The sequence below is a fragment of the Heliangelus exortis genome, chromosome 3 (assembly GCF_036169615.1).
Source record: "Heliangelus exortis chromosome 3, bHelExo1.hap1, whole genome shotgun sequence".
NCBI lineage: Eukaryota > Metazoa > Chordata > Aves > Apodiformes > Trochilidae > Heliangelus > Heliangelus exortis.
This window is the reverse complement of record NC_092424.1, coordinates 61,791,929-61,815,529: the sequence shown is the minus strand read 5'-3', so window position 1 is coordinate 61,815,529 and position 23,601 is coordinate 61,791,929. Positions and strand designations below refer to the sequence as shown.

Below are 23,601 nucleotides of genomic sequence, written 5' to 3'. Positions count from 1 at the left end.
TATGGAGTCACATCTAATCAAAAATGCTTTGTCAGCCTGGATTTTGCAAGAACCCATGAATATGTGAACCCCACCCATTCATGTCATGCTCTGCCCAGCGAAAAGAGCTTCTATCTATTGAGGCACCTTTATTTTAAACAGCAGCATAGTAAGTTTCTTCCCTTAGTAAAAGCTTCATTCTGCCATTCATACAGAAACAGGGCAGAAGTCTGCTCAGAAAGCAAATGTCTCTTAAAAACAGTGGTGCTTTTCATGAAGAAGGATACTGCTCAGCACTAACAACAAGAGTAATGAAACTGGCCTTTGCAATTTAACTGTGCAACATCAACTACAGCTGAAGAAATTATAGCTGAATTACTTGTTTCCTAACAAAAGAAAAGGAGAATACTGCTGCTTCTACGTATAAGCCTATTTTGAGGTCAACTGTGAGGTTACCTTTCCATCTTTGCACTCATCCTCTGCATAGAGACACCACCTTTTAAATTTGATTCACATGACAGTGACACATCTCTATTTTGACTGCAATAGCATTAGAGAGGGAAAAGGAGGTCAGGAGGAAAATATGGTATTTTTCAGAGGCACTCAAGTACAATCCACGTCCATTTGCAAAGTGATGTAGGACAAATTTTCAGTTGTAGATGTGTCTAGAAGACCTCCACAAACATCCCCCCAGTGAGATTTCTCAAAGGCACCAATGTGAAACAGAAGACAAGACAGCTCAGAATTCAAAGTTGGTTATTCTGGCCAGTGGCTTGTGGTGCAATGAAGCTACTGCACTCAGATTATTGTGATCTACAAAGTGCACAGATTAATTACTGAACTTTCTCTGTGCCACATTTATCTGTCAGCTTATTGCTCAACAACCCACTACAATTCTTGTCAAAATTCCTTAATCAACTGGCCAAATCAGTTCTCCTTAACTTGATGCATTGTGAAAGTGCAAGATCAAGCACTGATCAAGCATTGGAATGGGCTGCCCCAGGAAGTAGTGGATTCTCCATCCCTGGAGATATTTAAAAAGAGACTGGATGTGGCACTCAGTGCCATGGTCTGGTAACTGCAGCGGTAGTGGATCAAGGGTTGGACTTGATGATCTCTGAGGTCCCTTCCAACCCAGCCAATTCTATGATTCTAAGATATACTTCAAGTTTCTGCATACAGGGAGCTTGGAAATTGCAATTCTTTGTGAAAATGTAACACTGAATCCAACACCACAGTTATTTGTGCACTTCACTGAGATGGCTGCAGAATCATGCAGAGCCACAACACACTGACACTGGGTAGCAAGATCCATGAGCCATTTTCACACGATCAGAGGGAATATTCAATGGTGGCACACTGGAAAAAGTCTAGCTTTCTTAAAACTGCACTAAAAAGCAGTCCAAGCAAGTTTCATACCTGCACAGTTTTACATTACTCAGTTTTACAGAAATAATTAAGACAAATAATTACAGTGTCAAAAGCCTTTTCTTCCCAATTTTCTTTTCAGAATAAGTCTGAAAGGATTTTAATTACCTTGCACTTGTCTGGACAATGACTTTTTTTTTCCAGCCACATTTATGATTATAAGGATGTTGCTCTTATAGAGAACCATACTGCAATAATTCATAAAGCAACTACAATTGAAGATGTTTAGAGAAGACCTCTCCCCTCCAGATCAAAGGTGGGAATGACCTAATCACTGACCTTATGTCAGCAATAAACATGCTGGATTTCATGCAGTCTTCCCTAATCCAATTTCAAATGAGCTGTTTAAAAACAGCGTAAGTGACAATGATCCACAAGAACTGCCAGTGGAAGACTATAACAGTGATATCTTAAACCACTTCAGCTATATTAAAAATGGATTTGTCCACACCTCTGCTTTAGTAGAGATTTGCATCATGCTGCCAGAGCACATTTCAGAGAAGGTACATATAACATTTTGGCTCAAGTGAATCACTTCATCAGTGTAACTATAGTTACTTAGTACAAACTGGCAGAGACATAAAGCAAATATTTCAGGCCAATACCAAGCAGTTTGGTAGTTTACTCAGTAACTGAGAAAAGCAGAAGTGCATTTGAAACTTTAGAATTAAAGTCAGTCACAAATCATTCATTTTGTACTTAAAATATCCAGTTCATTCACTCAAGAAAAAAAAACAACTTTGATTTCTGTTCTCAAGTTCATGGTTTGGCATTTAGTGACTAAGGAGAGAAAACCTGTTCCACTAATACTCATTCACAGTCCTTAAAAAAAAACACAACAGATTTTGTACCCCAATGTTATCAAATTCAGGAGGAATAGCAGCACATGTTTCTCTATCTTGTTGTTATTAAGTCCTGTTTGCTGCTCCTGAATTTCTATTACTTAGCTGCACTGGATGTGTGTGTTAGAAAGTAATGGAAGATGGATCAACAGCTGTAGTTACTATGAAAATTATGGCAGCATATCAGAGGAATTGCAGCTGCTCAGTTCATGCAAATAAGAGCTACTTGACAATGACTATAATTACACAGCATGTCAAACAACACAGCTGGAGCAGAAGTATAGAGTACCTATTTTAGAAAGCAGAAAGATTTCCATTTCATTATGTTCACATTCCCTAAACTCCCATTCTGGGATAACAGGATTCACTTTCTGTCAATTGACTCACAGATACAGAAAGGGCTACTAAGTCTCCCAGGTGCATTCTGCTGTCAGTGCTCCAGCTGTCAAACATGGTACCTCTCTGCATGTTTACAAGGCATTTACAATACAGCCTCTACTCAGAGCTGGGGTTCCAGTTCACTGCCTACTACGTAGATCATAGATAAGGGGAAAGATCCAGTCACATCCAGTTTCAAAGCCAAGGAAGATTGCTTCCAAGTGGCTCAGATAGTGTGGGTACCATCCCCCCTATCCAAAGCCTGCTCCTGATACCTGGAACAGCACTGGAATATGCTCAAAAGTAGTACTAAAAAAAAAACAAACAAGAGTGAGTACTTTCAGTTTGCTCTGGGTAATTCCTCTTCCACTTCAGGTGCCAAGGCCCTCTTAAAGAGGGCATTTTCTTCTCCTAGGCAAAACTTCACTAAAAAATCCTCATTTTCAGGGAGGTTGAACACAGTGCTTGTCCTGTTACATCTGTAAGCTGTTTTGCACACTAGCAACAGTTTAAATAAAGTGACATTTTATTATTTTAGTTTCTTCCAGTTCTTGTTCTGCATTCAGCCTCTTTTAATTAAAGCCCTCTGTATTCTGCTAGTTGTTTCATGCTGCTAATTCCCTGCACCTGTATGGAAAAAAAAAAACAGAGACAGTTTGCACTTTCATGTGCTTTCCTCTGCAGCCAAAAACCTGTTTCAAAAACAGTACAGCACAAAATGATGCTACAAATAGTAAACCCAGAACAATAAATATCAGACTATGGAGAGTTTTATTTATTTATTTTTCCTTATGACAGCCACATAAAGAGAAATGAGGGGATATGCAATTTTGCAGTCCTCTCTCTCATTCAGGAGTGAGAAGTTGGACCCACTTGATCCGTGACACAGTTGGTTGCTAAAGCTCCTCACTGCTCATTTTTTATACAGTGATTCAAAGTGTTATCACCAGACATTACATAACCTTTCCTCTGAAGTATGAAGAAATCCAAACCTTTTTCTTGTGAAGTCTGCTGACAAAGCCCAGATCTTATCACCTTGTAACTCAGGGACCTGACTCCTGATAAAAGTGGTAGCTCAAGCTTCCCACATTTCATAGGTACAAGCATTAAATCATGGCTCCAACATGACAGCTACCCAAATTGGTGCTCTTACCTGAAATCACATGCCGTGGTAAGTTCTGCTCCTCCTCCAAGAGCTTTTCCTTGGATTAGTGCAACACTGATCAAAGGCAATCTTTACAAGAGAGTTTTGTAAACAAAATTCATACTTTTAGTCTTCTAGAAATTACAAAAGGATTCAAGCAAACCATCTCTACAGTGGAAGATCAGAAAAATATACTCTTCCAACTCATTCATGTAACTACATCTTTGGGGCTAAGTAGCACAATACCAATTCCACTCATTCTAAAATAATTATTCTACTAAATAATATGGAAACCCAAAATGAAAGAGCAAGACAGACATATAAAATTGAATCAAAGATGATAATGTACTATGTTATGAAAAATACAGAGAAAAAAAAAGAAAGAAAAAAGAAAAAAAAGAAAAAAAAAGAAAAAGAAAAAAAAGCTAGACTCTACCACACGTGGATTTAATAGAAATGTGATTTCTTAAGGGAAGCAAAATCTAAAGGAAAGGAAAAAAATTGTTTTTCAGAAGTAACAGATGGTAGAACTGAATACATTCCCCTTATTTAGTGGGAAGATTAAATAAATATATTAAATAAATGTTACCTGCGTAGGCTGCAGAAGCTGGTCTGCTTGGCTTTTTTAAGAGCTACCAATTTCTACCGAGTTCCAGAAGCCAGCTTCAGAAAATTTGAAGGTCAACATTTCCTTAACTCCAGGTACCTCCTGGCCCTCAGCACTCCACATAAGCCTACAGAATTTTTTTTTTCTGTCCCAGTCTCTGGCAAGACTCTAATAGCTGCAAAATGTTAAGGTCTAATTTAAATCCATAAATACCTACCTGAATAACATTTGCAAATAGAAGGTCTGGGATTAAAAATTACGTACTTAAAACTATGTATTTAACTTTAAATGTCTTGTTAAGGAGTTAGCCAAAACATATTCCAATCCTTATAATTACTTCATAGTGAAGGGTAAATAAAATATATTACCTCATAAGTCTGGTTAAGGTGTTCTGCATAAACATGCACATATTCATTCCATCCTACAAAGAATAGGAAATTTAAAAAATGTTAAGTGATTCTAATGTGAAGCAATTAAACACAGAGATGGAACAGATGAGTATTCATTATTTTTACTCTAGCTGGGTTTCTTCTCTTTGTTTAATGTTGCCTGAATTCCAGTCCAAACCTACTATGCACAAATAGAGAACCTAGTATAGATCATGTTAAAACAACAAATCAGAACGCTATCAATTTCTAAGAATTTCAGTTATAATTTAAGCCACTGTTAAAGTAATTGCAATACTTAATTTCCATTATGTGAAATTTTACATCATTTCCCCTAATATTTCCTTTTCTCACTGAAAACTCATAAAGCTGAGTTTTAAACGTCTGTATAGAACCACAAAGTGCTGCACATTTTTCACTGTTCCAAATCCATAAAGTTTCAGACAAGATACAATTCACCAGCTACATTTTTTATTGTCTGGACCAAAACGCATTTCAGACAACACCAAAACAAAACAAAACTGAAAAGAAGATTCTTCTTATTTCTTTCCTCCTTTATGTTTTACATCAGCTTGAAAACAATAATGAATAGGGAACAATTGTTCCCTTTTCTTCCAGTACAAGAACTAAAGAGCTCCAAATAAAATCAGTTGCTTCTGGGCTCAAAACAATCATTTCTTCTTGCAACATGTATTTCAAATGTAGAACATTTTTCAGCAGGGCACTGCAATGTCTAGAAGACTACAAGAATTCAAGAACAAATAGATAAACTCACAACAGAAAAATCGACAAAGGTTATTGAATACATGGCAGAACCTCCAGCTCTAGAAGTCTTAGTCACAAATTGCTGGGGCCTAACAATATTTTGAAGCAAAATCATTGCCCATCTTGCCTTGCCTGTCCTTATATCCCTTTTCAGGCATACAGTATTGACCAGGAACTCAAAAAATGACAGGGCTAAAATGACCCAGTATGGCCACATTCACATACACACTGAACTACACCACATGCCATTTAATCCAGATTTAAAATAAATAAAAAAAATTATAAATGTTTGGACACTGCAGAAGTAAAAAAAAAAAAAAACAAACAAACCAAAAACCAAAAAAAATCCCAAAAGTTGTTAAAAAGCAGCACATCTTTCAAAAAAAAAAAATGTTAGGAAAAAAAAGAACATGAAAACATCTCTTTATTTGGCATCTACCAAATTCTAAGTTCTAAAACTATTTTACAGGGGTTAGCAAGTTAAAAAATCTGCCTTAATTAAAGTTTCTGACTCATACCTCGGGGTAAGAGAAGCTATGCAGTACATCTTGAAATAGACCTTGAAATAACAGTAGGTCAGCTTCAGTTGATTTATTGTCCATTTATTGATGTGTTCCCAAGACCTACTCTATCCAGTGCCAACCAGCACTATGGTGTTTAAGGACAGATCCCTGGCAGATGGAACCTGCCACACTACAGAAGAATCAGTGAATTTAGTTTCATTACATTAAAGGCCTGCTTGAAAATTTCAGCACACCTCAATTTACAAGCAGACTTTTATTTATCACTGTAGCAACCTCCTACCTTAAGACCCATAGCAACATTCCCATTGCAAATTAAAGAACAATCAAATCTTCCATGATAGCAGCCTCAGCACATCTGATCAGGAAGAAAAGTTCAGAGCCCACACAAATATACAGGGAACCAGTTCTCAGACATGGACTTGCACTATTCCTAACTACAAACATCAGGATGAAGCTACAAAATAAACTCTTCAAAGAAAGCAATTTTTCAATTCATTGCAGCAGAGTCCTTGCATTCAAATCAGCTGCCTGAGCTCATACCAAAATGGCAATTAAAGATTTATGCCAGAACAGACCAGATTGATAAGCACAGCTATGACTGGCTACACATAAAAAAAGTCTTCCTATTCTCAGGTGATAGAGAGATTACTGGCTATCACATGGAAAAAATGACTGCACAGAAAACACCCTGGAAAAAAAATTAAACAATTACTTGAGTACTGGCCAACACACCCTTCAAAGCTTGCTGATAAGAAAAATAAGGCTACTAGTCAGAATACTTTATCTGAATAAGAGAGGAGTCTGAGAAATAATCACATTTTCAGCTCTAATACTGTCCTCGGAACAAGAAGAAAAGTAAAAAGCAGAAAGTCAGGTAAAATACAGTATGGATTTGTGGAAGAAAAGGATTAATACTTTGCAATGGGGCTAGGAGAGGCAGTTCTTCCTAAAGTAGATAATTACTCCTGGCTTTTTTTGCTTCAAGAGCTTGGGGTCCACTTTCACTACAGACAGAACAATACTTCCAAACCACCTCTAACTGCTCAAACATCCTCCTTCCATGGCTTCCTGCTTGGGAACCTCTGCCCTAAGGCTTCTGGATAGGAACCAAAGAAAGTGAAATTCACCTCTCAACTGTCCTTTCAAGAGCTTCTCTTGATTTTCAGCTAGCCAGTTTTTCAAGTCTCACTCCAGAATAAAGTTATTGCTCTTAGGAACTAGGTTTACAAGGACAGGGAAAAAAAAAGGATCTTTTTTTTTTTTTAAATTCACTATTAATTTGCCTTCTGTGGTTTGGTGACTTAACGTTAGCACTTACCAAAGAATAACAGATAGGGGTGCTTTTGTTTGGTTCAGAGGTAGGATCACGGGAGAAGGACAACCAAGAGCAATAGAAAAGGAGGAGGAGGAGCCACTAGGGAGCACAAGAATCCTTCAGCATTCTTGGTCGTTATTTTGTCTTTCCTGCACCACAGAGAAGAGCAACTATATCATAGATTGCAAAAAATACAATCTCTCCTTAACCAGGAGGTTGAATAAAGTAAAAGAATCTTCTATAACTACTACAAGCTATGGGTTAAAGCAGCCTTGCAAAAATTTAAAGGAAAAACGTACCAAGTCAGGGACAAAGCTATTTCCTTTTTTTTATTATTTTGGCCTCACATACATCCATGGACAGAAGACTTTACCTAATGCTCTTTTAACCTGACACCAGACAAAACTCTCTTCTGCAATAAGTAGGAGAGCAAGTTTCTACAGGACTAAAGAACATCAAATGTTATCCCTTATTCTATTAAACTTTTATTAAAGATAGACTATTAAATCCTATCAAACAGATGGTTTAGAAGCTGGCTATTGTACAGAAATCCTCAGTTCTTGATAAGTAGTTTGAAGTCTCCCAAGGAGACAGAAAAAAATCATATTTAATTGTTCTTGAATTATTTCTGGTGATTCCAACACAAGATCTATATTCTTTCCAGAGAACGTTCAACAAAGTTATAGTTAATACCTACACATTTCCTTCTTCCCAGTATTTATGGACTCTAATCCTCACAAGAGCCCTCTTTGTCACTGCAATGCTTCCAAAGAATTTGTATAAACATGTAGACCAAATTCAAAATGTTCAAGAGAAAATAGAAGCAGAATCACTAAAAAATTAATGGATGCAGAACTCTGAAAGAAAGCCTAGATTGCAGGTAAGAAATGATCCATTCTTGGCTTCTGCTCATTTTCTGTTGCTATAATGCTAAAATAAGCTGGAAATTTCAGGTTAAACAAACAAATTTTAAAAAAATAAAAGATCTTTATATTTTAAAAATTACCACTGCTTCTAAAGTGCCCAAGTTGAAACTCCTCAAATGACATTTACATCCATAAAGGATGGTATATTCATATTAGGAAAATCATACCTCTCAGGGTATTACACAAAGAACACAAAGCCTCCTGTAATTTCCAAAAACTGGACTATCCTTTTTATTTCATAAGGCCAGAAATATTTAAGGCATTGTAATTTTTATTATACTTAGTTTCCTTAACAGATACAAATCATCACTAAAACAAATACCAGACTAATCAGTTTTTGAGTTGTTACTGGAACATTCAATTAAAATTAAATTGCATGGGCAAATCTTGAAACTTGAAACGGAAACAAAAGAGCACCAGGATGCCAGTTATCTATTAATGCAAACCAGGATGTAAAAGCAGCACAGGAAGACCCCCTTCCCCTGACATTGCCCAACTCCTATTTCACACATTGCCAAGAAACACCGATTAACCTTTAAAAAGAATGAGAGAAAGTGCAAGTTGTCAAGACAGGCTAGCATGAGCAAAAAAAATGCTATTAAGTCTTGATCTCTTCAGACCCATAGTTACATCTATGACTCACTTGACTGGACTCCAAGATCAATGTTAAAGCTCTACAGCTCAAGAATTTCTCCTGTCCTTCCATGTTATGCAGGTCCAATTGAAACCCTTCTGTAACAGCAGCCGTGCCACTTAAATTTGCTTTTGACTTTATAATATGTGAGAAATTATTACTTGTATCTGCTTTTAAAGGTCAAACTATGGAAGCACAGGTTCTTTGTTGTGTAAGTCCAGCTGAGAAACTGAAATGACATTTTTAAAAGAAAAGGCTAAAAAGAATATGTAATGTAGGAATTCAGTGTTATGAATCAATTAAAATATTACTTAAGCAGTGGCTTAAAGGATCTGCCAGCATTTTTTGAACCATTTTGAAAGCTTGGTTTTATGACTCTCATGTAAAACTGCAGCAGAAGCATAGTGCAACACCTCTGTCTGAAAAGACTCTGGGAATATAAGAAAGCTAATTTTTATCCAAAAATGTAATTTGGATCACTACTTGCCTGAGAGTTGGCCATTGCTTTGACAGCATTCAAATCAGATCCCGAGCAAAAGGTGTTTCCTGCACCATAGATGATAAGGCCTCTTCCATCCTTCCAGCTTTCCAGTTCAGTTACCCTCTCCTGGAGTTCTAACATCATAGTGCCTATCACAAGAAAGGAGAAGCAAAGTTTTTAACAAAAAGTTATCAGCACCACTGTACGTTTACATTCTGTTTTTCATCACCAAAACCAAGTTATCAGTAATAAGTGATGGGCTTAAAAACACATTGGAAAGCGTAACTTAAAATCCACCACACAAGCACCAACATGTTTTTTCCTCAAAGATGCACATCCTAAAAATTCTGAAGCATATTTTGCAATTTTTTTGGTAGGCTCAAAAAAAAAAAAAAAAAAATGCCAGGAGGTAAGCATAAACTGATTTATTCTTGTTTGCATATATTCTGGACACTCTGGACACATTAACTTATACATATATCTATCCAGATCTGTCCATCTAGTCATTTAGGTGTTACTGTCATTTCACCCTGCTCAAAGAGCTGGCACAATACAGAAAAGAATCATGTGCAAACTGGGTTCAAAGGTGTGAATATTAATAAAGATCCCTAAGAAAGGCTAAAGATGAAACCATCTTGTTGTGGGCCAAAGACATTTAGAAGTGTTTACCCAAAAGAAAAAGATACATATTTGTATACAGGAGCATACAGGAGCAAAGAACTACTTAACTTTTAAAAGGAAAAGAAAAAAGATCATTCTAAAACACCTTTGATTTCCTTCGTGGTACCTTTCTAGAAAGGCTCTTTTTACAAAGTATATCCTAGACTCCAAATGTATGGATTGCACAGCAGCAGCTTTCTACTTCTAGCTTAACCACAGTAGTCTCATGTATTCGTGTAAGTACCCTTCCCAGTGGGGATCTCTACAAACTCCCAGAGCTTATTTCCTGTTTCTAAAGCTCATCCTTATTACAGCATCTTCCACACCAACTGAGCTTACCCAGCAGTAACCTTCCCCCTCTGCACGCTGTGACTCTCATTCAGTTATAACCTTTAGAGAAAATATTTACTAAAACTAATTTCAGAAAGCAGCCTACGTACAGGCTGATGATACTCTCAGCTTTATCCTTATTTGACAAGAATTTATATGGACAGGCTTGCTTTCTTTAGACAGAAATGTGCTTCAGCCTAGTACCCTCAAGGACTCTGTCCTTTTCTGCCATGAGTATTGAGTTTTTTGACCCTGTGCCTGCATGCACAGACTTTAGGCTGTTCTGAAAATGCCCATTAGCAGCCATATTCATGTGAAGACTTTTTTTTTTTTTACCTTCCTGCCTTTTTTTCCTTGCAGTTCCTTATGAAGTAAGCTTCCCGGCACTACATTAAGAGTGAACTCTCAGTCAAGCCCTTCCACCTAAGACTTGGTCTCCATCACTGAAATAGCCTGAAAAGAGCAATAATTAAGTAGATATTACATATTATATACCAGAATGGCACTGGGTTGGGTTTTTTCCACTGTCAGGTCCATACTACAGTCCTCTAACAAATTTATGAATTCCTCTGCCCTCTGTATTTACCATGTGATCATGCTTTTTGTGTATTGCACATTACATTTGCTCTCATTGAATTTTATCTTGTTGATCCTGAGCTCTTTGTAGCAGTTAATCAAGCTATTATTTTAACAACAGACATGATCCACAACATTCGATATAATGATGAGAACACAATATGAAAGCACATCCTCATTCTCCTAGTCTTGGTCATTCAGCATTTGATACCAGTAAATTCATGCTTTTCACAGAAAAAAAATCTCCTTGGAATGATAATCTGTTTGCATCTTAATTATAATCTGAGAATAAATGCTTTAAAGTCAATCACAGAAAACAGAATTATCACCATTATTATTTAGTTCCTGCAGGCTGGCTTTCTTCTCTTTTAAATTAAGATCAACTTCAGCCAGAGGTTGGGTTGCTGAAATTGGTTCCACAAGGCTTAAACTGACATTATTAGTATTTGTTTCCAAAGACACCATTTCAAACAGGTGGCTCCACATTTCTTACTAGCAATTTGCCAACAATTTTGTTCTGAGTTTGGTTTCGTGAGTTGCTCAAGCTTACAATAAACAGAATTCCTTCAAGATAAAAAACTGCTGTATAAAGTAAATGCCTGGCAAATAGGATTTCTCTCAACAGCTTAATGATGTTTTGCAGCTTTCTAAAGGAAGCTTTTAAGTATATATAAATTCACATCTGCCACTACCCGGAAGCTCTGAGACGCGGAATCAACAGAATTTATTTGAGGTGGGATCTCTACAGGCTCTGGCTGATTAATTCAACCAGCTCTTCCTGGGGCAAGTTCAGGGTCGTGCATGCCATCCCTCTCCAGATTTCTCCCGAGGTTATTAGTTGATACACAACAAAAGGAAAAGGATCAGGTGCCTGCTAGTTCCTCATTTACAGACAGTAACACAAAACGAAATGCAGTATAAATTAGTATGCCATACCATCCACTGCAGTGGACAAGGGGATTTTGCTTCTACTCTCCTTCCTGTAACCACAAGTCTCTGGCAAAAGTGCACAGTATAAAGAAGCAGAAATCTATTGAACTGCCATAGTAAGATTTTTTCCAGAACATATTTCTATGGATATTACTTAGCAAAACAGAGTACTGCTTTCTTCAGGACCCCACACACTACCATAAAACAGAACTGCCTGACCCTATGGTTCATTTTCTCTGTTAGTCAGGGTCTGCAACAAAGACAGAACTATTAATTTCCTTACAGATTTTTGTAGCTCATCTTTGCTAACAGAGCATCTAATTCACATACACTAATAATTTATTTTCAAAGCAGTCCTAAAAGGGGATAAGAGGGTTTTTTACAGGCCACTGACTGAGCAAAAGAGAAAATAACTGCTAATGGGGGGTTCTCAGTTTGTGAGATGTGATGGGATTTCAGCATTTTGTATAGTCATAGTACAGCTACCGGTGGCCTAAATAGCAGCTGTGGCTGCTGGACACTTCAGTTCTGAGGACCTTCTGTCAAGCACCCAGAAAATGGGAAACAGCTGTAGGTTTTTATGAAAGTTTTAAGCAATTTGACTTGTATTTCTTCTGATTTCCACGGCTGACTGGGCCTCATCTGTGCTTTATCCTTCTGCTAGTACTTCTCCCTTCTCCTGCCTCCTTCAACTTCCAAAACAAGTAAGCTACTAACAGGCGGTCTACAAACTGTACCTTGTAAAGCTCTATTTTGAGTCAAAAAGAAACATCCATGTGCTGAAAAAGAGGAAACAATAATATAATTATGATGGAGAGGCATTTAGGAGGACTATCTCCATGCTAACACCTTTTAGCTACAACTTCTAAAGTTGGAAAACAAGAGTAACTGCAGAAACACCTTAGTGCACCATCATTAATTCCCTTGTTCTGTTAAATTCTCTTCCTTTCTGCTAACAATCATTGGTGAAAGGAGTAGATTGACATTCTCCATGTAAAAAGCTCTAAGCTTTGCTAGTGGGTTGCAAACATATTTGCTGACAGCAAAGGAACAGTGAGAACTGGGCAGGAAAACAGAACAGCAAAAATGAAATTAATGTGATGACACAAATGTATCCATTTCAAAATACTAAGAGATAAAGGCATTCTTACCCTAAGGGCTTATGCACAGCTCAAGCTCTGGCAGATGCAGACCCTGAACTTGTGCCACTTATGTCCGAAGAGAAGAGCATAAATGGGAATATTCTAGACAGTGAAGGAGAGACTGCAACCTATCTTGGAGATTAAGAAAGGACTAAAAATAAAAAAAAACCCACTTGGTTTTGATAACTAAGTGTTGTCTACTGTAAAAGCATATTAAATAGATTTCTGATCTACAACAGCTGAGAATAACCAGCTCATCTGATCTTTAAACAGGCATCGACCTACAAAACATAAGGGAAATTAAATTTATAAAGTAAGCCATTTTGTGTGACTGGAAAAGACCAAATCATAGATTTTTAAGGTCCAAGGAGGGCTTAGGGTAAGGAACTCACCCTTTCTACACCACTTACAAAAGGAAGATAATATCTTCCTACCCCCATATAAGTATTCTATGTTTCCAAAGCAGTAGAGCCAAAATGAAACGAGATACAAGAGTTCAGTAACAGAGTTGCACTGACTAGAAGAAAACAAAAAGGGAAGAAGCAGATTCTGCCAGAGATTCTGCCTGTGCCATTGAGAATTTTTTTTTTTATTCTTATGACATCTGTAGTAAAGCTACTATACAGAAGAGTGGACATTTGGACATTTGCTGCATATCTGAATAAAAGTTAAACATTTTTTCTTTTAAATAAGGAATGTAAGGCACAGCTTTTCATTTTATTTCGCCAAAATGCAAAAACAGGTAACTGAAGTACAAAAACAACAAAACAGGAACCCCTGTACCTGTAAAGGAACCTGATACCTGTAAAGGCATTCATTAACTTTGGATTGTTCAAAGTAAGTATTCCAATGCCATGGACATCTTTGGAAAGGTCGATGGATCCACCAGCAAACTGCGCAAGTTTCTTCTTTACCAAGTCTTCCTCGTAGCCATGGGCACCATTATACAGTAAAGCTCTTCTCTGTTGTTGTATACTCTGAGTTGTAGTCTGAAGCAAACTCTTCCACAGAGACATGGCCACTTCTGGAAATAAACAGGGGGAAAGAGGAGAAATCAGGAAATTTCCTTTGAAATCCATTTCACTCTATACTCTCTGACAGAGAGGGAGATGGGACAGCAGGATCAACCGTAAAGGTGATGCAATCATAAAAGCCTATAGAAATCATCAAAGGCTGCATTTTTAGTTGGCACCTACTCCTACAAAGCTAACAGGGAGAGCTTTGTGAAGTTGTTTTAGCAGTTAAACTAGAAATCAGCATCTTTAAAAATATTTTCTTGTAAAAATTACCCAAAACTATTTGTGCACTGAACATGACAGAGACTCGAGAACTGCAGCAAGATGTTTATATGTTCCATTAGACAAACTCACTCTGTACTAATCTTCCAAACCCTCCCACTTAAAAAAAATACACAAACCCCACACTTATGTTGGAGGAGAAATCCTACCTAAACCCTTAGTTTTCAGGACCCAGAGCTGCTTTTCTGTAAGCAACTATTAAAGCGAGGCATTCCTGAGAGAAATACTTGAACACAAAACTTGAGAACTAAGGACCATTCCTATGTTGAGATACATTCCCTGCCACCTAATGCCATTAACATATATATCACAGTCCATCCTAAAACTCTCAAAGAGAGCCACTTATACATGTACATTTATACCTGTCCTGCCACAACAATACAGCACTATCTCACAAGTTCAACACAAAGAAACTATCACAGCCTATATGAATCTATGTATTATGAAGTCATATACACTGGAACTGGTAAATTTTTTCCCATCTGGTGAGACACCGAAGAGTCTTCTGAGTTCCTTACTAAATTCAAGGTTTTAATCTGTCACAACCATCTTTTCTACACTGAAGTGTAAACTAGTAAAACTAATTAAAATTCAATCAAATTAAAAATCTGATTGAATACCAGGTCCATTACTTTATAAATAATATCACTCAGCTGCTGCTTCTGCACCCCAATGCTCTCCATCTAAACACTTTCTAATATTAGCTAATATTTCATACCTTCAAAATGGCTTCTCTTGGTAAAACTTCATTAACAGTAAGAACAGGTTTCTAAAGCTCATTTCCCAGATAAATGATTCTTTTTATATTCAGACTCTCTGAAGAGAAACAGTGTTCCATTTTCTCTAATACTTCAGTAGTCACTCCCCAACATACATTCATGCAATAAAACTTTCCATCCATCTACAAGCTTTCGCTCAGCAGAGAACAAATATTAAAAAGCATGGATAGTGCAGGCTCTCATTGCAAAGTGTAGCTTGAGCAATTACCTCCCAATTTTTAATGAATACAAAGCCTCCCCAGTTTAATTCTCTAGGAAGCCACAATGATTGGCTTGAAAGCAAAGGGGAAAATGAAAATAAATAAATAAAAATAAAATAATAAAAGTCTGTTCTATTAACATGTCACTTTTACACTACCTGGATTTCACATGTTAAAAAATTTACAGAGCAAACCAGGCTTAAGATATGGAAATTTTATTCAAAAAAAAAAAAAAAAAAAAAAAAAAAAAAAAAAAAAAAAAAAAAAAAAATCTGTGATTTTCAACTGCGTGGTTATGTGCATTCTCAGCTCTTTAATATTATTACTATGGTAATAAAGAGCATCAGCAAGTGCAGGGTTAGAAAACAAATTGGACATCACTGCCTGCTGATCATGACTCATTAATCATGAGTCATGCAAGGTATTAGCACTGAATGATTTTTTTTAAAAACCATCTCTTAGAGTACCAGCCAGTACCCAGTTCATTTTTAAATAAAAACAAGATTGTTTTTACAGCTCAGTCTGAGAAATCTAACCACTCAGGAAAAGCACGATATCTAAGCTCTCTCAAAATAAAAGGATTTCTGCTGATCTCTGACAAACAAGATTCAAAATTTCAATTAGTATGGAGCACTCACAATCCAAGACATGACTGAAATTGATTTTCTGTACTGTAAATGAAAGCAGTGCAAGGAGAGACATGCTGCAGTAACTGACACATTGTTGTAAGACAAGTCAAGAGATATTTATTACACCAAAATGCTCAGATTTTCAGTTTAACATAATTGTATCTATTTAGGTATACTTACAGAAATGAAACCTTAGTCAAATTGTAAAAAGTCAGACATGTTATATCCATTAATACCTGGAGCACATACAGTTCTTATAGTCAAAATAAACCCAAAACAAAACCTGACCATACAGAAATAGCAAACACTGTGGGCAATCAGGATCTTTCAAATGTTTTTAAAAGAGCTAGAGCTTTACATATCATCCGTGACAACTAAGAGATAAGCCAATAATGTGGATATCAATAGTTGTTCATTTCAGTTATTGTACCTCTTATATAAACCAATAGTTTAAATCCCATTTGGCACTCTAATGATTTTATAACACCATTGTCTCTGGGCTAGCAGACTGTGGCTTAACAGGAACACTTGGGGAATGCCAACACTTCAGTATCAAAGGAACAATACACATTATTCAAGTGCAATAAATGTATCTTTATGCAGACACTCATACACAACATAATGTATTTTTCTGCATAAATATATATCAGAGGTCTTCTGGGAGCTTCTGGAAATTGCCTAGTTAAAATTCAGCTCCCACAGTGTTAATAATAATAATAAAAAACGCCAGCACAAATATTCTCTAACCAAGCAGACTCCTTGGGAAGCTAATAACCTCCAACTCTTGAACAAGCATATTTGCTTTCATTCACCACTTCTCTGTTGCAACACCACGTTTTCCTCTTAAAACACACCGTATTAAACAGTAATCTCAAGCAATCTTGCCAGTCACAATTGGCAGCAGCCTAAAGAAATTAAGCCAGAGAACAGGTAAAGGATGTAGTTTGTGACTTCCTATATGTGTAGAACTAAGGACAAACCAGAGAACAGGATGTTGAGACCCCAAACAAGCATTCAAGTTCAATGCACAAACAAGAAATGCTGCACTACAGAGCAGCTACACAGAAACAATCAACAAGTTCAAATGTATGAGCAGGGAAAACCCCAGCTCAAAGATAGTGCCTAAATTATTGACACAAGCCAGGGAAAAGAAAATGGGGAGAAGATGCAGGGATGTGGTTTCAATACATCAGGGAAATACTTCCTGGCCCCCACACAAGGAAACATTTGACAGGTGTAAAGTGCAAACAGACTTGCAAGTCACCTGCAAAAAAATAACAGCTGAATTTCTGTTTTTGAACAAGGAGGGCACTTTTGTGACACTGTCAAAGGCATCAAAGGAAACAGAAGGGTCAAAAAACACAGGGAAACATAACTCGAGGAGCTTCTGCCGCTGCTGTAACAAGCACAGAAATGTGAAGACGGGAAATGGAGAAAGGGATAGAAAATGCAAACTGAAGATGATGATGACTCACAGTCCTTCCCTGTGTGTGTCTGACCAGTGACTGCAGAAGGCATTACTCTGTACTAGAGAGCAGTGATCGTGACTGCTGGATGCATCACCAGGTTCCCGCAGTGACTAACAAATGGAAAGCAAGTGGTGACCCAATACTGAGGACTGGCATAACTGACCACACAATGTGAAAGCAGACGAAAAAGCAGGGTGAAAGAGAAAACCACTGCATGAAAATAGTCTATCTGTACAAAAAATAGTAGACTGAAAAGGAATTAAAGTCATTAAGACAAAGTGACTGTAACCTAGCACAGCGGGTGGTGGGTGACTGTGTGGGTGTGTGGGGAAGAGCAAGAAAATAAGTTCCAGTGTTGGACAGAGAGAAGGAATTCAGAAACAGCAAGATCAAAGGGAGCCGGCCTGCATGCAAACCAATACAAAAGCTTGGGTCTCACAGTGAAGAGGAGTCACTGAACCCTACCCTCAGGCACAGAAAAAGTGTAGGAGGGAGGTCTCACCTGGAGGTTTCTCCCCAGCACTGGCTGAACAGGCCACTGCTTCCAGCTGTTTGTCACCACCCCTCACCTTAAGTACAGAGTACTGAACTCACAGAGTACTCCACCTACCTCATCCACTGAGACATCCCTCCCCGTCAGTGATGAGTGGGTTAGATTAACTTAAACACCTTGCCTAACAGGTTCTTCCCACTCCAATAATTAGCAGCTGAGGTAAGATGAGGGCAGTCGCCTCTCCAGCTGGCTTTCCTTCAGATGGAAGAAAGCAATGAGCAGATCTTAATCATGCTAAGGGATTAGCAGCAGAAAACCTACTGGCAAAACATAACATATAAATAAACTAAATTAAGTTTGGGAAATCCTTTCTTCCCAAGAAGGGAAATGCACCTCCCCTATGGTATCTCTACACAAAGCAGGAACTCCTACCAAGTTCAACAAAAGCCATCTCAAGGTCTGCCTTTCTCAAGATGCTGTGGGTCTCAAACTTACTGAACCCCATTCAGATATTTAGTGCATCATCTCTGGTAGGCAAATTAGGTGGGCTCAATAGTCTCTCCAGTTCAGTGTCTTACTTAAAAGACACTTAAAAGAGCTTTATGACTCCTCTAAAAACAGGCTTTAAAAGTAGCTGGCATTATAAAGGATAGGTTTTTAACCACTATATTACTATTAGCCTCTATATTACTGTTGAGAATAAAATTTGGAGCCTCCTACTTTCTAGATGTCAGCACTAGAAACATTGTTTACCAGTCCAGAAGCCGAGAGAACAGGATGTGTTCCAAGAACAAGTGTCCAAATTTAACCAAGTGAAATAACTTAAACCACGCCTGTGAAATAAAAATATATTGTGGAAAAAAACCCTTTTAACATTGTAAGTAAAAATCCTCTTGTCAGTGGCTCCAGTTTTAAGGGGACTTATCTTTTGCACCTCTTACCTGTTTTTACCTTGCTTTTCCATTGTTTCTGAGCAGCTCAATTCTGGAGATAACAAGCTATGTGTTCTCCAAATTACTTTTCCTTTGCTTAGTTTTGTATTTTTTAGCAGCCCCTGCAGGCTAAGGTTTAGACGTGAATTACCTCTCTGTTCCTAACAAATTATTTTCTCTTTTAATAACTGGAATGATTTTTAATGGTTTGGAAGACCTAGTAAAAACATCATACAAAAATCTACCTAGATCCAGTGTAAAGTAATGGCCTTCAAGGATGCAAAACTAGAAATGCAAAAGATTAGAAGTCTACTGCAAAATTAGAAGTATTTCTGTAAATATACATGACACTACCTAAAAACATTTGATTTTGGTCACATGATGGGTACAAGATCTTGAGTTTAAGAGCAGAAAGTGAGAGCGAGGAGTATCTCAGGTGTATCTCTCTTGTGGCACTGGGAACTAGCTGAAGCACAACTGGACACAGGATGTCACCTACGTCCTTAGCTCTACACACTAAATTTTGGGAAGCAATGGCATGGTATTACCCTGGGAGGAAGGACAAGTGAGAGACAGAGCGGGGGGAAACTCTTTCTCCAGCAGAGGTTTCTTGCTGCTGACCTTGTGCAATGCCAAAACCCCGACAAGTGCCCTGTAGCACTTCGTCTGACCCATGCAAGCACTCCTGGCACAGCCTTTTATTTATGTATTGTAAATGAACAGACAATGGAGGGCTCCGTGCCAAAAGGGGACAAAGAGGAGCTGCAACTGGCTGTTCCCAAAGTAAGACCCCGGGTTTCTGTGTTGAAGACAAGCAAGAGCACAACATTTTCAGGCAGGCACACCACGGCTACGCTCCAACCCCGGCGAGGCCGCCTCGCCTTTGCCACAGGCACCCGGCGGGGACCGGACCGCACGGCGCCTCCCGCCTCTCCCATAAGCAGCTGCCGCCGCCGGGCCCCGCTCTCTCTCTCTCTCCCTGTTCTCACCACCGCAAGCCCCGGAGCCCTACAGAGACCCCGAGCCGCTTCAGCAGTCCCTGCCCCGCCGCGGAGCCTTCTTCGCCCTCCCGCGGTCTCGCCGAGCCGCCAAGGGCAGCCCCCCAGCACCGTAGGCCCCGCTATGGGCTCCGTAAGCCCCGGTATGGTCCCACGGCCCAGCACTGACCTGGCACCGCCCCGGCCTTTCCCGGCGCCGGGCTGGCAGGGGCGGGCGGTGTTGCGGGAAAAGCGGCCCCACCGGGAACCGCGGCCGAGCCGTGGGGGCCGAGGGCTGGGCCGCTGTGTTAGGCCTTGGGGCCTCCCCCACCATGGGGAGTGGAGGCCGCAACGCGTATTTAGCACCTGAGAGCCCGGGGGTGGGCTGGGGGCGGCATCCTGAGCCGCAGTGGGCAAGTGGTGTCCTTTGCTCCCTGCCACATCCCCCTCATGGGTGATCTCCGGGCATCAAAAACACTTGCATAAATTTAAGAAATTTGGCCACAGAAGACACTTGGAGGCTCCGGGGTTGCTAAGTAACACATAAGCACTTTCTCCAGCGTCCCAGAACACCACACCTCTGGTTGCTCACCCGTAGGGAATCACAGAATCACAGAATGTTTAGGTTGGAAGAGACCTCCATCCAGTCCAAGCTTTGACCAACACCATAAGCTAACTGCTAAACCATGTCCCTAAGGACCAGGTCCAAACGCCTTTTAAATGCCTCCAGGGATGGTGACCCCACCACTGCCCTGGGCAGGACATTCCAATGCCTGACAACCCTATCAGTGAAAAAATGTTTCCTAACATCCAGCCTAAACCTCCCCTGGCACATCTTCCCTCTATCTCCTCTGGTCCTGTCACAGTTCACTAAGGAGCAGAGGCTGTTCCCCTCCTCACTCCAGCCTCCCTTGAGGTAGATGAACAGAGCTCTAAGGTCTCCTCCCAGCCTCCTCTTCTCCAGACTGAGCAAGAGTTGACCTGGAGTGAAGCACTGACCTCCCTGGTGCTGCTCTGTGGGGCTGCACAAGTAGAGGCTCAGGGTTCTCCATATGTTCACATCTATCTGTCTGGTTTGTCTATACATCTGTCTGTCTGTCTCACCTGTCAGCACAAGTGTGAGCCCTTTCCAGCAGACTTGCTCCTGGTCGCTGCCTTCCCAGCCCCAGGTGTTTCTCACCTGCACCCAGGCAGGCTGGACCAAAATGCCAAGCCAGCTGCAAACCACCTCTGCGTCAAAAGGGAGGTATTTTCATTCTGTCAATTAATGTCAACTTACAGTTGGCATAAAATGGCTGTGTCACAAACAGCCCTGCCCTCTCTGTCCTTCCCCTGGCCCGTGAAAGAACATGCACTGCCATGCCAAGAGCCACATCAAAAGAAACAAGTACTTGTTTCAATGCAGATCTCTTTGGGTATTCAAAGCAATATGCAAAGAAGAGCCAGTTTTTATTACTACATCCTTGTTAACACACATGCATAAGATGACTCAGTTTTAAGTATTTGTAAGATGGCTGAAAGGTGTATCTGGAAACACAGTTTTTCACCTTTATTAAAGCTGCTTTTCTATCCAGCTGTCAATACAAACGTCCTGAAATTAATGTGGTTGATTAAATATTATGATCGAACATGCAGAGAATTTCAATTAGTCATACATTTGGAAAAACAAAATCTTTGCACTCTGAACAGATAATTTTGTATTGTTAAGAGAATCCTGTGAGAACATAAAATATTCTGGCCCCAGGCACCAATATCTTAATATAAGTATTCATTCCTTTATTGCAAAGTTCTCTGCATAGACAAATATCACAGCAGGCAGGCTTGCCTCTTATTTTTCATCTTGGGTTCACAGACGAGAGATTTTTCCAGTAGGATTCAGTCCTGCTTTTGTTTCTGGAAAACCTCAGCATCCAGTTAGAAATTTCCAAGTAAAGGAGTTCTCAACCAGGTCTTGTTCCAAGGCTTTGTCCCTTGTGGAGCGGAGCAATGCCCAGACACCTTGAGAGCAGAGGAGAGAGATGGTGGTTGGAAGCTCGTGTTTTTCTAGGTAACATATTGCCACCTAGCAGCACTTACCGAAAGCAGCACAAACCAGACCTTCAGTTCTGTAAAGTTTGCCTTGCACTTTCATCTTTTATTGCACTGATGATTAGAATAGCATATACTCTGAGTGCAGAATGAGGACTGGAGAAAAATGAACAGACTAACGGGATCTTCTTTGAACACAGACACTAGAGACCCCTTAGGGGTTGCAGCTTCCAGCAGGATAGTGATAGTAGTCCTCATGCTTGAATGTACAGTAAGAAGGTAACAAAAATGGAAAAAGGAAAAAAAATGCACATCTCCACAAAGGATCTTACTCTTATTCATGCAGACAATTCCACTGATTTCAAGAACACTTTCTCCTTGCACTGCTAAAGCAGTAACTGCCCTAGGAGAGTCAGGTCACCACCTGAATTATTTAGTATGTTCCCATTACCTATCGCTGACCCAGAAGCTGACTGGCTAAAAGAGCAGCTTTTCACTCTCAGATCCAAGGCAGCCAGACTGAAATATTGAACTCCAATAGATACAGAACTTCCTGGTGCTATTTTTACAAATTCCTTTCAGTCATGGAACAAACCGATGACAGCTCCAGGCTTAGATCTCAGGAATTATTGGATACTAACTGACAGATAACCCCACAATCAGTTCATAAAGAGTCACTTGACAGTAAGTTTTTAGGAGGCAAATAACATCAACTCTTTGTGAAAGTGTAACGGGCTGAAGGATGACCTAATGCATACTCCAAAGGTCAGGTCCACGAAAAAGGATGAGGATACCAGCATTCGGTTTCTAAATTTCTGAAATCTTGCTAAAATTTAGATTTCTGGATACAGACTTATAATATTCAATTTCTTCTCACAGCTTGCTCAGCTCCCTTTGTTGCCTGAGAGCTGTGATTCATGGGAAAGGACAATTTATGTCAGGCTAGCTAACAAGACTACCACTATCTGTCTTTCCTGTCCCCACTGTGGATATCTGAAAAAACCCTGAGCTGCTGTAGCTTTCTAAACACAGCTCTGCATGCCAAATTAAATTTGCTTTGATTTTGTTAGTCAAGGGCTGGCTGGGGACAGGGTAGTCACCATGCATACCTCAGGACTATAATCTTATCAGGCACTAGTGCATCAGCCCGTCCGTCTCATGAATCAGAGCCACCAGCACACAAGACTGGGGTTATTTGCTACACAAGATCCAGTCTCTGGACATGTCCACGAAAGACTCAGCTCTTCCCAGGTAGAAACAGAGCTGAACCCTGGGCTCTAGCAAAACATGTCTGGAAAAGGCAAAGAAGCAACTGCCTCTTGTAGTCCAGCATGGGAAGCATCACCCAACCAGACTGAATATCCTCTTCTGACCAAGCCAACCATCTCATTTCTCTAGGGAAGGTGCTCTGATCAGCATGCTGGGCTGTGTTGTGGGGAAGATGAGGGAAAGAAAGGTGCCCAGACCTTCGTGCCAAAAGCTGTTTCACCTGGTGTAGCATAATGAAACATTCATCAGGCCAGAGAGAGAGGTTTGGCATCATGACACCCTGATGTTTACTCACTTTCTCAGTGACTCAGCAAATACTGATGTATTTAAACATTAATAGCTACTTAAGTTATTGCATGCAATACGGAGCAGTTTGAACAAGTAGGGTAAAGCGAATGTTATCTAGTTCCAGCCCCCTTGCATGAGCACAGATATTTCCCACTAGACCAGGTTGCTCAAAACCCCATCAAAAACCCCATC

At 39.5% G+C, this 23,601-nt stretch overlaps 1 protein-coding gene across 2 annotated transcripts in view; it reads right to left on the bottom strand.

Moving 5' to 3' along the window:
* ECHDC1 (ethylmalonyl-CoA decarboxylase 1) overlaps positions 1-20,215 on the bottom strand; it is a 34,111-nt gene extending 13,896 nt beyond the window's left edge. The window contains exons 1-5 of one of the 2 annotated variants that reach the window (XM_071740999.1): positions 20,015-20,215; positions 13,850-14,071; positions 9,416-9,558; positions 4,747-4,799; positions 3,781-3,861 (exon numbers count right to left, since the gene is read on the bottom strand). In XM_071740999.1, coding sequence (XP_071597100.1) covers positions 3,781-3,861; positions 4,747-4,799; positions 9,416-9,558; positions 13,850-14,063 — 491 coding nt within the window. In that variant the 5' untranslated portion in view covers positions 14,064-14,071; positions 20,015-20,215. Of the gene's footprint in view, positions 1-3,780; positions 3,862-4,746; positions 4,800-9,415; positions 9,559-13,849; positions 14,072-19,836 lie in introns of both variants that reach the window. The other variant, XM_071740998.1, reaches the window with a different exon arrangement.
* Positions 20,216-23,601: the final 3,386 nt, after the last annotated feature.